Genomic DNA, 14,695 nt, shown 5'->3' with positions numbered 1-14,695 from the left:
AGCGTACAATGGAAGAAGAGATTTTTTTTTCCTCTTCATATTCCACTAATGTCTGCTACCATCAGTAACTAAAGCCACGCAAACTTCAAGTCACAGTTTTATGACTTCCTATCTGTGTAAAGTGTGTACACTATTTTAACCTATTTGAACTGTATTTTATTCATCAGTTTAATAGTGGTAATATGGGTTTTCTGTGACGATTAAATTAAATCCTAAATGTTACTTATTTTTTCCAAATCTTCACCTCTCACCCATTTCTTTCAAGTCACACATACAAAACTACTTCAGTCATTACAATGCAAGCTTAAAATCTTCACTTCTCCTGAATTATATTGGAAAGGGATAAAAATAACAGCTAAAATGTGTACATTAGTATTCTCTTAACTATAAACATTTTTGACATTACAGCAAGCTTCATTTTTCTCAAATTCATAGAAGTGGAGATTTTAGACATAAAATAAGTCTAAAATCTTATTTTAGTCTTTAAAATAAGTCTTCACACCAAAAAAAATACAAAAATGTTTTCAATATTTATTTAATAAATAACAGCAGGTAGACAGTACCAAATCCTACACATTTTTTCCACCATACCCACATGTTTTGGCTTTCCTTCTAAATTAACAGCTAAACAGACATAACTATGGAGATGCAAAATTATCAACCACAGCAATTACTATGCTTTTAAAAAAAGCCAACATTTGCAAGAATCTAATAAAAATGTAATATCCCTTTACAGGAATAGTTAAAAATAGCTGGTGAGTAACAAAAATTATTTGTAACTAAATATGCTGGTATGAATGTCCTAAAGGCCAGACATTATTTTTTCCTTACTATCATATCATAAAAGAAAACTGTAACTCTGTGATAAGTTTCACTGCAAGAAAGACATAAAAATCACTGGTAGATATGTGGTATGTGTTGGGATAAGCATGGGGGGGGTAAAGCCAAATTTTAGAAGAAGCTGGAAGTTATACTTCACAAATTAAAGAAAATAGGTCCATAACAATTTGTAAAAAGAATAAGAATTGCTATAAGAATTGCTATTTCTGTTCTAACTCTCTAACATACTGAATAAATACTTCACACTTATGCCTGAACATATTACAGCATTTTAACAAAAAACATATGACTCACATTTTCACAGAAGCTAATCTTAAGAAACGGAATAGACCAAATGAAGCAGCATGCTACTTAAATAGACAAAGGCTTAAGTATACTTCTAATTTCAAGTTAGAGTAAAAGGAAAGCAGTTAACGAAAAACACACGTTGGATCTGGGCAAGGAAAATATGACAAAGTATTGCCACACTCATATCATACGTTTCCTTTTTTCTCAATTCACGGGAATTCTGTGAAATAGCAAACTACAGCCGCCTGAAAATTTGTGGCAAGCCATACCAACTCCAAAGTGGAAAATTAACCATAGCGGCCAACCTTTAAAAAACACTATTTTCACTGCTATCTATTATAAACTAGGCTTGGAATAATCACCTTTGGGGAATGAAAATGTTTCCCCACACTATGTAATTAAAGAGGAAGGGGAAGAGTAAGAAAGGACAAGGGGGAAAAGTATAGACCAAAAGACCAATAAAAGGCTTTCAAGAAGATTAAGCATGTGGATTTTATTGGTAATAGCTGGAGCAGCTCTATCAGTTCATTGCACATTAATAGACAAGTTGCCATCAAGTCTCAGGACTCGGGCTTTAAAAGGGTAGTATCTGCTCTCTCAGCTCTTTGCTTTACCTAGATTATTATCCAGAGTTGTTGTGTGTTTTTTTTTTCTCTCTCTTTTAGTGCATAGCAATACATATTATAAGAAACAAACTCATGAAAATATTAATCATGATCTAGATGTCACAGAATCACTAACCCTCATTCTCAGTTTCAGCATACTTTCTTAACTAACATTTCTGGGGGTGGGGGCAATTTTTAAATAGAGTCCCTTTATTTTATGCTTAAACTTTCAAATGAAATACTAACTACTTAAGAAAAGGTAAGAGTTTTAAATATTTTCCAAGGTTGGCTGCAGGCAAGTAAAAAGCACCCCCCCCCACTCTTTACAAACTAGAGGTCCGTGGAGTTTTCTTTTAAAGCTAGGAAAAAAGTGGAAAAATTACAAATGGAACAAACGTCAAGTATAAAAGGGGTTAATATTTAATTAAAACCAGTTCTATCCACTGTAACAATGACCTGGAGCCAAACAAGGCGGAAGATGTATGAGTCATTCTTTCTGCCTGTGAATGAGACAGCTGATCTCCTCAGCAATTCCTCCAGACAAGCAGGCAGAACTGGAGTTCTGCCTCCATTCACAAAAACACAGTCCAGCATGAGCCATGTGGCCCAACCGCAATCTTTTCATGTCACGCCCTTCCAGAGAGCTAAAGCAAGTCAACTTGAACTTGCAATAAACACACCAATTTTATTGCTCTATCTCAAATACAGCTCAGATCCATTAAGGTATACATTTAAATAAATGACAAGTTTACAAAATTAAATCTATCTATAGCTAGATAGACATCTATATCTATCTATGTATCTACCTCTCTCTCTATAGATACATAGATATATATTTAACCCATCCGGCTTTATAGGGTAAGTTATCACAAAAACATAAATGTATAAAACTAAAAAGGAAGGAAGGAAGGAACTTAGAGAGTGGAGGGAGTGAGGGAGGAAAAAAATCATTGAAGAAATGTCTTATTTTTCTTGCCTATTATTCAGATTTTCTTTATCCTGAGATTATAATAGATTATTGCTGAACTTTGTAGCATTTCATTTTGAATCAAAGAATTAGCAACAAGTTTCTCTGAATAAACTTGAATTTTATTTTACATAAAAGTAAAACAACAGGAAAATCAACCTTTGCACGGTGGTATTCTGTTTAATCCTGAAATGAAGCTTCAAGCCATGGAACAAAATAATCATGAAGCCACTAAGCCTGGTTTTATACCACATCCGCTTTTAAAATTAAAAATGATTGTACCGATATATAAGCATTAATTAATACAATAGTATAAACATACTTAAAGAGACCAAAAAAAGGGGGGGGGAGCTATTTCCCCATGACAGAAACATCTTTAATACTTGATGCTCTAAAAAAAGGAAAACAGTGAGTTTCAGTTGTCTTCAGTCTCAGATCAGCTTCCACTCCTAACTCTACACTGACCTATAGGGACTTGGAAACAAGCATAGCTTAAGAGCTGTTGTTTCTGTTTCCTAGTACTACGGAGGTCTGACATTATTATTATTATTATTATTATTATTATTATTATTATTATTATTAATTTTAATTACAAGCTTCTACACAGGTCAAAGGGAATGAAGTTATATTATGAAATTCAAGAAATGACACATTTCTTATAACCGAACCAGAAAAGCAATATTTCATTAACACTGATCAGGACCCTCTGGAAAAGTATACCGAGGCTATACCATATCCGAGTTCTATTTTTAACAAACTTTTTTTTATTTTGCAAGTAGAGCCTAGATGAAAAGACATTTATATAATTCCAATAAATACTTAAAATATAATACATTTACTCCACCTGCTATCTTTTAATCAAGTCCAAATTAGAAGTCTTCCTTTCATATTTGAGAGTATTTCCTGGTACAACAAAAAGAGGAGTAGAAGCACCCCTCCCCCCTACACACAAAATGTGTGATTCTTGCTCAATACTAAGAAAAAGTATGGACTTCTGTAATTTAATGCTTAATTCTCATTTCCTTTTTTATGTAAACCACATAAAATAATGTAGTTTTTAAAGTCTTTAGCTCTTACCGTAGCACATAAAAAAAACTAATGAGCACATACCCAATTTATGTTCCATTTTAACAAGAAACAGTATAATTGTTTGAAAAATAAAAATGAGTACATTATGACTACTGGGCATTGTGGATGACATGGATAGCGAGAAACAACAGCACACATTATTTAAAGGAACTTCATAAGAAATTATTTTGAATGTAAATTTAGTATCAGCTACTGAAGTAAATGGAGAGGATATAATGACATCTCTACTGTTAACTCAACCTATTATTTGAAGGTCACACAAAACAAAAGAAGAAAAAAAAAAAGCCTTGTCTGCATGAAGTAATAACCTTTGGTGAAGAAAGGTTGTTCTTGGAGATAAAACTTTGATTCAAGTGGGGGGGCAGCAGGAAACTTGACTTACTATGTAACACCACTGAAAAACATCCCGCTCTGTGGCAGCGAATCACTGTTGACTTTTGTCCTTAATATCACTGATGAAAGGGAACCTCAAGAACGTCTAGATCCATGCCAAAAACAATGTTCAAAAGTTGCTATGCATTTACATTAGATACATATGAAATTTATTATTTCTCTTCAAGTTGTGTTAGCAGGTAAGTTCTAATCAGCAATTTTAGAAGAATGCAATCCTTTTCAAACTCAATTTTATATCCTTCTGTTTCTCTCCCTCACACACAAAAGGGTCCATTTTAACCATGAATTTCTAGGACACCACCCTCTACAGTACCACTTAAAACAGGCTATTAAGAATAAGACGTTACCATGATGCTGACAGGATGGATATATGAACTCGTGATTTCATGGGATCAAATAATGGAAATTGCCTTTCTGTCAGTAGCAATCTAACTCAAAAGACAAAGAATCAATGAAGAATTGTACATAGTAAAATTATAATATAAAGTAGCTATGGCAAAATTTAAAATAGACACTTTTTTTTTTTTAAGTGCTACTGTGGTCACTGAAAACATTATCTTTTCAATTTTCTTAAGGATGAGGTGTAGGTGAATATATTTAATTGTGGTAGACACGTTAGAAACGTTTAAATTGCCGTGTCAGTACTTAGAAAGTGATACCAATGCAAAGTTACATCCTTTACAAACATATTTTTGATCTCCGTTTGGAAATTAAAAATATATTTCCAGGCATCCCCCCAAATTACAGGACTTTAGCAAACTGAAAATACTGGCTCCAACCCTCACCCTCAAAAAGTGCTACCTTATCTACCCTAATTTGTCCTTAGACATAAAACACATTTCATAATCCATAATAATTTACTTATGACTAACCCATATGTTGCACTTTGAATCTAATTTATAAAAATTCTTATAAGAAAAAACAAACATCTTGGGATATATCATTTCCCAAATATTCAGGGCTTTGATCACTTTTTAAAAACATGATTTTCTTCTGACACAACTTGACTCTCACGTCTAATAAGATTTTTAGATCTGTATAACTTCTCAGTGGGATTCTAACTCATGAGAGAAACTTAGTTAATTGCCAATGATCTTTTTTAAAAGGGTCAAGATGCCTTAAAATTCCATGGTCACTTTCTTGGCTACCAAGCATTATGAAAAGAAATATATAAACAGTCCCTACTCTGCCAATTTGGCAATGTTTTAATTTCTGGATGTCCAGAAGAACAGAAATGAACAAATCTAGCTACAAATAACCTAGTGTAATTTTAATATCTCTTCTTAGTTCAAGATGTGGGATAAGTCAAGTTAAAATGCTAAAGCAAATAATATAATGATACAGAATTGCTAAAAATAAAAATAAATATGCAGTCTATTAACAAATAGTAAAAAATAAAAAAGAACTCTCTTTCCATTATTAAATTTTAAAAGTCATATTAACAATATTTTGCTTATATCATGATAGGATAAATTAATATAAACTAATTTGAAAACTGTTTACATTATTCTAAAATGCAGTCTTATCCAGTTTGTAAACAGTCGCCCACCTGGGTATTCAATAAAACACCCCGAGGATTAATTCCTTAACTTATTTAAGCTTATGAATCATTTTCTAAGTAAAAGTCCATGTTCCTCCAAATACATCAGTCATTTTCTAGGTTTGTTTTATATAAAGTTAAATCTTCAAATCTGATTTACAGGTATGTTAATAATCATAGGTAAGAATATATTCAGTGCAGAGTTTTAAAAGATTAACTTGGAGAGTTATTCAAATCACTTACCGAGCGACAAATAAACAAAACAAGTCAAAAGTCAGAGACTGTACTAAAACTAATTATAAAATGGCAAGAGTCTGTCACAGAATCCACATTTTAAAATTCCAGAAACAGAGTTGCTATGCACATGCAAAATCTGCCAGCAAGTGCAATGACTTGGAATCAATGAGACTTAAACATCTAAGAACCAACAAACCTTCGAGAACAATTAAAATAGATATTTCAAGTTATTTTAGGTAAGCGAACAAATTTCCTCATGAATGTAATGTCCTCACAACCTTCAACTTTGCAAAACTAACAAATCAAAGTTAACACAAGGACCTCTGTGCAAATTTTTCTTGAAAAAGTTAGGTTTGAATATATGGTTTACATTGCAATAGTAAGTAATCTATTGCAATAAGTTTCATTTACAGAGACAAGCAAAATGACCTTTAAATATAACTAAAACTTTCATTAATACTTACCTTTTATGAACACGCAAATACAATCACCCTTTCAAAGGGCTACTAGAAGAGCTATTTAACTTAAAAGATCTATAAAAACTGCAAAAGCTTTTTGGAAAACTAGAATATCAGCAAAACAAAGAAACTTATTTTACATGCTAACAGCAACTTGATGAACTGCAAGCAAGACCACCGATAAAGCACTGCAGTCTGGCTCAAAGTAGCAACAGCAACACTTGGGTTCCATTTAAAGAGACTCTCTCCCTTCTTTTAACAACCTTAAAAATCTGTTCCAAAAATTGCATGTTTCCCAGATAACATACAGACAGAGATACAAATCATACTCAATGCTTAAATAGATATAACTTTCTCTTTGTTCTTCCCATAAAACACATCATAGGACAAAATTAGTATTTCACATTTATAACAAACCCAAAAGAAAAATTTCAAATTATGGACACCAACAAAAGTCCCTCAACATTAGGCATTTCTCAAGTTGTATTAAGCTGTACTGAAGCAGTATCTCATTGTTCCTATGAAATAAAGTTTCACCCAGTAAAAGATACAATAGATTGCAACACAAAATTTTACTAAAAAGTAATTAAAAATAAGAGTAATGCCTTCACACGTCACCTTGCTATATTAAATAAATCCTAGTAAAAGTGACACAAAAGCAAAAATCAATTTCAGCAAATATCACATAACAGTAACAAACAGAAAACCTTTCTTTAAGTCCTCAAATCCCCCAAAGATTTCTTTTAAAGCCATAGATTTCCTAAGTATTGGATACACACCTAACGTTCTGTGTTGTGAACACGGTGGAAAGAAGACACTTGCACTTAAATCTTGAAGCATCCCGTCCTGATGAACCCAGAGAAACTAATTTCTGCCATCAGAAAAGTCCTCCACCAGAACACCAAATAATGATATGCGCTGCTGTAAAAGAAACAGCAAGCCGGGTTCTGGCTCTAGGAGGTCTCTCGAGGTACAATAATATAAACCTGATCAATTGCAATTAAAATCTGAACAGAGGCTTAGAACTTGAAGTCTTGGTGCATTAGTTCTTGCCAAAAGCAGATGTGATTGTGAGCTGGAAGCAATTTCTCCTGGTAATTTGTGATGACACTGGGTAGTGCAGCCCCGGATTCCCTAAAGACAAACTCATCAGAGACTCTAATGTATGCATGACACATGAGGTGGCTCTTTTAGAGCTCAATTAATTGGGCTGAACGTTAAGACAGCAAGTTCAGGACTTTTTTTTTTTCCCCTTCTAGAGTTGCTTTTCCCCTCCTTTTAAAGCAATTTTTTTGCCTTACCTTCTGCAAGCCATGTTTCCTGTAATTGACTTAGATCTTGAAAGAGTTCTAAAAAACAAGTCAGAGACATAAACAAAAGATTTGAAAAACCTTTAGGCTCCATTAAATGGAAATGTTTGTCATGAAATTGGTACTAAGTATCAATTTAATTTGGGGGGGAGTCAATATAAGAAGAAAATAGGATTCATGACTTAAATAGCTCAATAATCCTGCCATTTTAATGGCTATTAAGCAATACTTCTTTAAGAAATTATTTTAGTGAATTAAATAACGAAGGCAATATTTTCCCCCTTTTAACAAATAACTTAATAAATAAGCTCAGGGACACTAGACACACATACACTAGGATTCACAAAAAGGCTGAGGTGAAGGTGTGTCTATCTGTGTAAACCTTTCTTAAATAGAGTCAACTCTTGCAGAAGAAAGAGTAGAAAGGCTGACCATCACTTTCTTTTTATCTTCTGAACCTTATAGAAAAGATGAAACAGTACATGGTATAATTCTTAAAGCACTGTATGTTTTGAGTTTCAATGCCTCAAAACTAAAAGGGACAACTTTTAAATACAAGATCTTAGAGGAAAATTTCGACATTAGTAGATTTACAAAAGTCAAAGTGAGATAATTTCCTGGCACCTGTTTATTATCAAGTCCAAAACTGTGCATTCTGTCATTGTGGGAGAGAGAGGATGTCCAATATGTATGAAGATTTGAGTTAAGTTTCAGAATTCAACATGCCTAATCAAAATGGCAAACTGAACTTAGATAATTAAATCTAAGTATATTAAGTCCATTATGAATGCTCCCGTACGGGTGGAATACTTTATAACATACTGACCTCCTAACTAACAGTGCATTAAAAAAAAAAAAAAATCTGTAACCTAATTTCCCAAATAGGTATTCTAATTATAAATTAGGCCTTAATTATGATTCAGTGAACACTTGAAGGCCTATAAACAAGATATTATGACCTCACCATGTAGTCATCAAAATCATCCATGAAAAGTTTGATAACAGTAAATGGTTTTAGTGTATGGAGAATGGGAAAGCAAACCATGATTTACACCATTTAACTTCTAATAAAGTAGAAGGGAGAAATTAAGTAGTATACCTAGCTGCTTACTTTGTCCCACGGTGTTGGATATTTTAAAATTGTTACCTCAGTGTATGGGATTAGTTATGTGCCATATGGACAAGAGTACTTAAACACAAAAGAATGATTAAAAGAAGGATGTCACTGTTAAGTGTTTATTTCCTTCTTTCATTAGTTTGTGACAGGGCCATAAAATATCCTCCAATGCAAATTGTCACATTATGTTAATTGCTCCAAGTAAAAGTCTCAGTTAAATGCAGTAATTTGAAAGATTATTATTTTTAAGCTAAGACTGAAGTGCTCCTCTCCTTTATGAGGGTGGGGGTATAGGTAAAGAGGGGGGATTCAGCCCCAAATCAAACCTCACCTTCTGAATCATGAGCCAGATCTCTGTTAATGAATTTTCTTTTCCTGACATTTGTTGGTTTCTCGTTACAATTTCTCCCACGCTGATTCTACAAAGGGAAAGATAAAATCCTTTAAAAAAATGTAAACCTCAGATGTCACACACACAAAAAAACACATGCATACATAAGTCTGCTGGAGCCTCTCTCTAAATAGAAAAATAAAAGTCCATAGTATCAATTCCAATACTCATTTTCAGCGTTCACTTGACAGTGAAAGCTTAGGCTGAGAATTCAACAACCAGGGAGAGTTGCTTCCCAGCGCCAAGCGTAACACACTACTACTTATCAGTCATGTATTCATGGCATCTCAGCATCAAAACAACATTAAGCAATCACACTTAAAGTCGTTTTTAGCTGGATCAAAGCTAGACTAAAATACCGTGAATTTTATTCTCTCTGATACCACCCCCCAAAACAAAAGTAAAAATAGAGTGGTGAAATAAAAAACATGAGGAAAAAACGAGACGATAAAAAAAGAAACAAAAACACCCCATGTAAACAAAAAGTGTCAGCATTTGTCTCAACTTCATTCTTTTCAATGTGGCAGACAAACCCAGCCAAAAACTTTGAGTGCAGCAGCTGCTGCTGCCCTCCGTCTCCTCTTCCACTCATCTTGGGCACTTTAATCAGAACAAAAAGGGGGGGGGGGGTCTTAAAAACAAAACTATGCCTTATCCAAATCACTGAAAGGTAAGCTCATTTTGAAGATTGGGCTTCTAGAAGCAGAGTCGCCCTACAGTGGCAACAAAGCAGATAAAGTATCTGCAATCCCAGCCCCCTTACCCCCTCCCTTCTCGTTCTCTCCCTCCTCCCCGCCCCCCCCCGTTGGAGTCAAGTTTATAAACAGCAACTTTCGAACTGATCACTCACATTGGTGACCATGTAAGGCACTTGCTGGTCATAAAATCCATCCATTCTGCTGCTCTTCGCAAATCTCAGCTGAGTGTTTTATATTTTGAGCATTTAGCCGGAGATTTCCTCAGGATCTGGACTTCTATCAACCTAGAGGGGAACAAGATGGCTTTTAGGCTAAAAAAAAAAAAAAAAAAAAAAATCATGAATGAAGCTCTTGAATTTGCATAGCTAATTACCCTCCGACAGTCCCATTCACAAAAATAACCCTCCCTACACCGCCTCCTTCACCTGGATCCAAAGAGAGCCAAGAGAGTTCACAATTTACATATTTTCGGCAGTAGCAAAAATCCGAACAAGAGGCGATGTATTTATTTACACTCTCGATGTTTCCCTGCGCGGTCGGTGTAGCCCGGGCAGCTCTGATTCGCAAACGTGTGCAAAACTAGCAATGGCGATCAACGAGACTTGCTTTGCACCTAACGGGACTAAAGAGACGGAGACACCTCTTTCGTAAGGATAGTTTTTGCAACCCACAACCATGCAATTATCTGGAGAGACATAAAAAGTTGTTGGAAAGACCCACCTGAAGGCCACGCTAGGCGAACGGCTGCAAAAAATTCCCTCCAAATTTAATAAAAACATTAATTATTGCCCAGCACTTCCCCTTTGGAAGCCGAAAGCGCCTCTGACAGAGCTCAATTCGGTGGTTTTTCCTCTACTTCTCCTCCAGGGGCCTCCAATCCAAACTGATGGATCGCTGCCTCCCATTGGCTCCGCGTCTCTTTCACAAGATCAGATTTCGAGCTGTCAATCAGGCGGCTTGCTGCCCCTTCTCGTGGATCTCTCGCGCCCCTCTTCCTAGCGGATGCTCCGCGGGCTGGCGCAGTATCCACAGCCTGCAAACGCCACAGAGGAAATCAATTGCCTTCCTAACGCTCTGCTTATCGTTAAGGCGTCCGGGACACTGAAGCCATGTGTATCGAGTCGCTAGTATTCCTTACTGGTGTGTTTCTTCCACTATTGGGCTGATGCCCTAAATCACTTTTGTTCGGTTCTGGCATATACTCTGAAGTGCTACTACCCACCAAGCCCATGCCTCTTTACTCCCTCGAATCCTCTCCCTCAACATCTCCAGCCCCCCTACTTTTAACCTGATAAGGAGCCCACCTCGCTCTATAGACTCGTTCCCACTAAGCTTTTGGCCCAAATTCTTTTCCCGTTTTCCAACACCCAGCCCCACTTTTTAACGGCCACCCTCAAGTAAAACAAGATCCTGTCATTCATGAGACAGTACAATAAAGAATCTATGAGTAAAAGCACCTGGGAACTGAGGAACTGCTAGTTAGGAGTGGTTGCGTTGGGAGGGAAATTTAGCAGGACCACAGAGAAATCTAGGTGAAGAAAAGTATATATATATATATAAAAAAAAAAAAGGTGTCCCACGTGTGCACTGCGACAAGGTGCTTCCAGTCCACTGTGGAGGTGGGGAGGACCAGGGAGGGAATGGGGTGGCTCGGATATCCTAGGGACCCGCACGTTTCCTGAGCTTTTGTTATGTACACACGGAGGCGGAGGGTGTCACTTACTGTACTTGACGCTTTCACTTCCTCTCCAGCTTTTAAACCGCCAGAGCCCGGAGCTGGGGGCGAGCGGTGATGGGGCTCGGGTTTCAAGGACAATGATCGGGACGTTAAAAAGTGTGGGCTGCAACTCTGAAACCACTTGCCCTGACGCGCCTATGAGGCTTGGAGCTGTAAAAAGTCACTTAGGAAGCAGCCTCGGCCCAACAGTGGATGGGAGGCCGTGGGGATGGGACCAGCTTACTTAGTGGTGTTGAAATTTACTTGTGATCCTGATGGCGACCAGAGCTAGAGACCAAAGGACGTTTCCGGCAGCTGTTCCGCCTTAGGGAAACGTGCTGCAGTTCTCAATTTCTATTTGAAAGTTTCCTTCCTTAAATGGAACGTGATGGAGACGCATTGAAATCAGAGTGTGAGCCCATAAGACTCAATTCCGGACCCATGGAGGGAACTAGGAGGGTAAATATCTCTGTCAAAAAAAAAAAAAAATTAAATAAACAACAACAGAAAAAGTATCACTGGGGAAACACCCAATAACTGTGGACAGCAAGGACACCCACCGTGCATTCCCTCAAACTAGTTAATCCAAGTAGCCGGTGCAAACGCGAGCACCTAACAAGCATTTTGGGCGGGAACTGCACTTTAACCTCGGCCACGGAGGGGTTCCAGGCACAGCCTGGGTCTCCAAGCGGAATAGTGAGGCTCTGGGGTACATTCTGAGGGTGAAATCAGGCGAGGAGCCAATAGCAAGAGTGTCCCGCCGCCCAGCATTCCTGGGATAAACCAGCCTCTGTAACGTGAGCAACAGTTTCCAAAGCCCTTCTCAACGGCCAAAGCCCGACGGGTATCCAGGGTAACCGAGAGGGGGCGGAGCTTTAAGGTAGGCCCCCGCGAGGTTCTCGCCTCAGCCAATAACGTATCGTATGTTCCCAGCCCATTGTTGTTTATTGCTGACCCCGCAGCGCTCCGCTAGGAGATTGGCCGCTTCAGGGGAAGGGGCGGAGCTTCTCCCGCCCTTGCAGCCACCTTTCGGCTCCATTCACAAAATTCCGGCCTTTCTTGGTCACGTGCTTGGGGGCGTGGAGGGGCAGGGGAAATGACACAACAAAGGCCCAAGTTTCCCAAACCAAAAAACTTTTTTCTATCCCTCTACCTCCTCTATGATTCGTCCCTGAACAAATACTATCTGAAGAAAAGGAGGGTTAGGTCTGAGGACAAGAGGAAAAGAAATAACTCGGAAATTAAAGGAATGCTCACAGGGCGACAATCTCAGGGCGCACTGCCTACGAGAAAAGCTGCGAAAGAGGAAAGGAAGAGAAAAGGAGAGTGGGGAGAAAGCATAAGGACAGACTAGTAACTTGCTTGCTGCTTCAAGCTATTGCTTTTAGAAGTGCAAACAGTTCAATCCCAGATAGATTTCAGTTTTCTCACCTAACTTTCTGTAGTTTTCAATTTTACCTTTAATTTATCCCACAGTTTTTTTGTTAACTTTTTGAACTTTCATTTAGGGATACTGCAGGACTTTTCTGGCTGACAGTTTTAGTTTCCATTTCCCAAGTCCTCACTCTTTTCACAGGCTCCCAAAAAGCACTACCCCTTCTCCCCACCAATGCTGGACCGGCAAAAAGAAGCGGCGCCCTAATCCTCCGATTTTACTCTGTAGTGAGGGGATTCCATATTTCCGCCTTGGGATTCTTTAAACGCACTCAGCTCTTAACTATTTGATCTTAACAATAATTGAAAATGATGTTATGTGAACAAGCAGACAGTGAGTCTCGCTACAGCTCAGTTTTGTTGAGACAGCACAATTTTTCTGAGATAAATGTCCCCCTCTAGCAAGTGAACTATTGGACCATGCTCTTTTCTCCCACTTTCTCTTCTGCCCTTTCTCTCTCCTTTTTGTTCTGTGATACCTAGTGAAACACTAGCTAGCTTGGCTGCTGTTTTATCTTTATGCTTGGCACTGGGAAAAAACCAATAGACCTAGATGCTGAAGATATTTCAAGGACTGAAAATTTGTTTTTCAGAAAAAGTTACCCCTGTGGAAAATGTCTAGAGAGGGAGCTGTTCTATCCACAGAGAGGAACGTCAAAAGTTGCACAGAATTTCCACTACTTTTGAAAGTGAGTCTTTAAAAAAATAAGCTTAGTAAATGCCAGTCCTTGAATGGAAAATTTAATTTTGGCAGGATTTCAGGCAAAGAATGGCAGAGCAGAGGCCAAGAGGCTTTGACATTTATTTACTTGTAGTTTGAAATCCCATTTGGCTTTTGAAATAGGAGCTCTTGAGAGAAAGCCCCCCCACTTAAAAAAAATCCATATCCAAGTTTGGAAAATTTTTAACTTTCATATAAGCTACTTAAATCCTTACAGTTTCTTTGCTGTTATTAAATGAAATAATATTTATTAGTGGCTTTTCTGCAGTTGACTTATTATATAGCATTATACTGAAAATGCATGATGTTAAATTGCGTGAGTTTCTAAAAGCAGCAAAAACAAAGAGAAAAATGATACCGCTTGTTTTAAATTATTAATATGATTAAAATTAAATAAAATTTGTTCAAATTGGGTTGATTATTAAGTAAAATAGTAACTTTTATCATTTGTTTCTTAAAAATATTATATAAAGCAAATTGTTAATGGCCTAGTTTGCACAGAACTACATCAAATAGTTAAGGAAAAAATCGACTACTAAGTAGCCAAATGTGCAAAGGAAATAAACAGATGACTATAATTCCAGAAGAAAACTTAAGAGACCTGCCAGAATGGTGAAAGATAATTAGTGGCTTAGTGGGCTCCCTGTGAAAAGAAAAAGCAGGGATTTGATGGGAGGGTGGAGCCTAGGAAGAAGGGAAGAGTATCAAAGAAACTGACCCTGTGTAGAATGTCTTGGCTCCCACTCTCAAACCTGCCATTGTCAGCTTGGGGATATCTGCAAACTCCCCAAGAAGAGGAAATGCAAAAACGTGATTAAAAAATTCTTAACTGTACTAGAAGTCAGAATATTATGCATTTAAAAAATAAAGAATGTTAGCCCCACATCGGG

General features: G+C 37.1%; 1 protein-coding gene across 5 annotated transcripts in view; it reads right to left on the bottom strand.

The window, feature by feature from the left end:
- The window catches only part of ETV1 (ETS variant transcription factor 1), a 97,121-nt gene extending 85,950 nt beyond the window's left edge, over nucleotides 1–11,171 (bottom strand). The window contains exons 1-5 of one of the 5 annotated variants that reach the window (XM_081800466.1): nucleotides 10,654–11,171; nucleotides 10,359–10,555; nucleotides 10,086–10,244; nucleotides 9,176–9,263; nucleotides 7,719–7,766 (exon numbers count right to left, since the gene is read on the bottom strand). In XM_081800466.1, coding sequence (XP_081656592.1) covers nucleotides 7,719–7,766; nucleotides 9,176–9,263; nucleotides 10,086–10,130 — 181 coding nt within the window. In that variant the 5' untranslated portion in view covers nucleotides 10,131–10,244; nucleotides 10,359–10,555; nucleotides 10,654–11,171. Of the gene's footprint in view, nucleotides 1–7,196; nucleotides 7,666–7,718; nucleotides 7,767–9,175; nucleotides 9,264–10,085; nucleotides 10,245–10,306; nucleotides 10,326–10,358; nucleotides 10,556–10,653 lie in introns of those variants that run through there. The other 4 variants (XM_081800467.1, XM_081800470.1, XM_081800469.1 and 1 more) reach the window with 4 other exon arrangements.
- Nucleotides 11,172–14,695: the final 3,524 nt, after the last annotated feature.

The sequence above is a fragment of the Leptonychotes weddellii genome, chromosome 12 (assembly GCF_054177405.1).
Source record: "Leptonychotes weddellii isolate Sample4059 chromosome 12, ASM5417740v2, whole genome shotgun sequence".
NCBI lineage: Eukaryota > Metazoa > Chordata > Mammalia > Carnivora > Phocidae > Leptonychotes > Leptonychotes weddellii.
The sequence above is the reverse complement of the archived record's forward strand: the minus strand, read 5'-3'. Positions and strand labels throughout refer to the sequence as shown.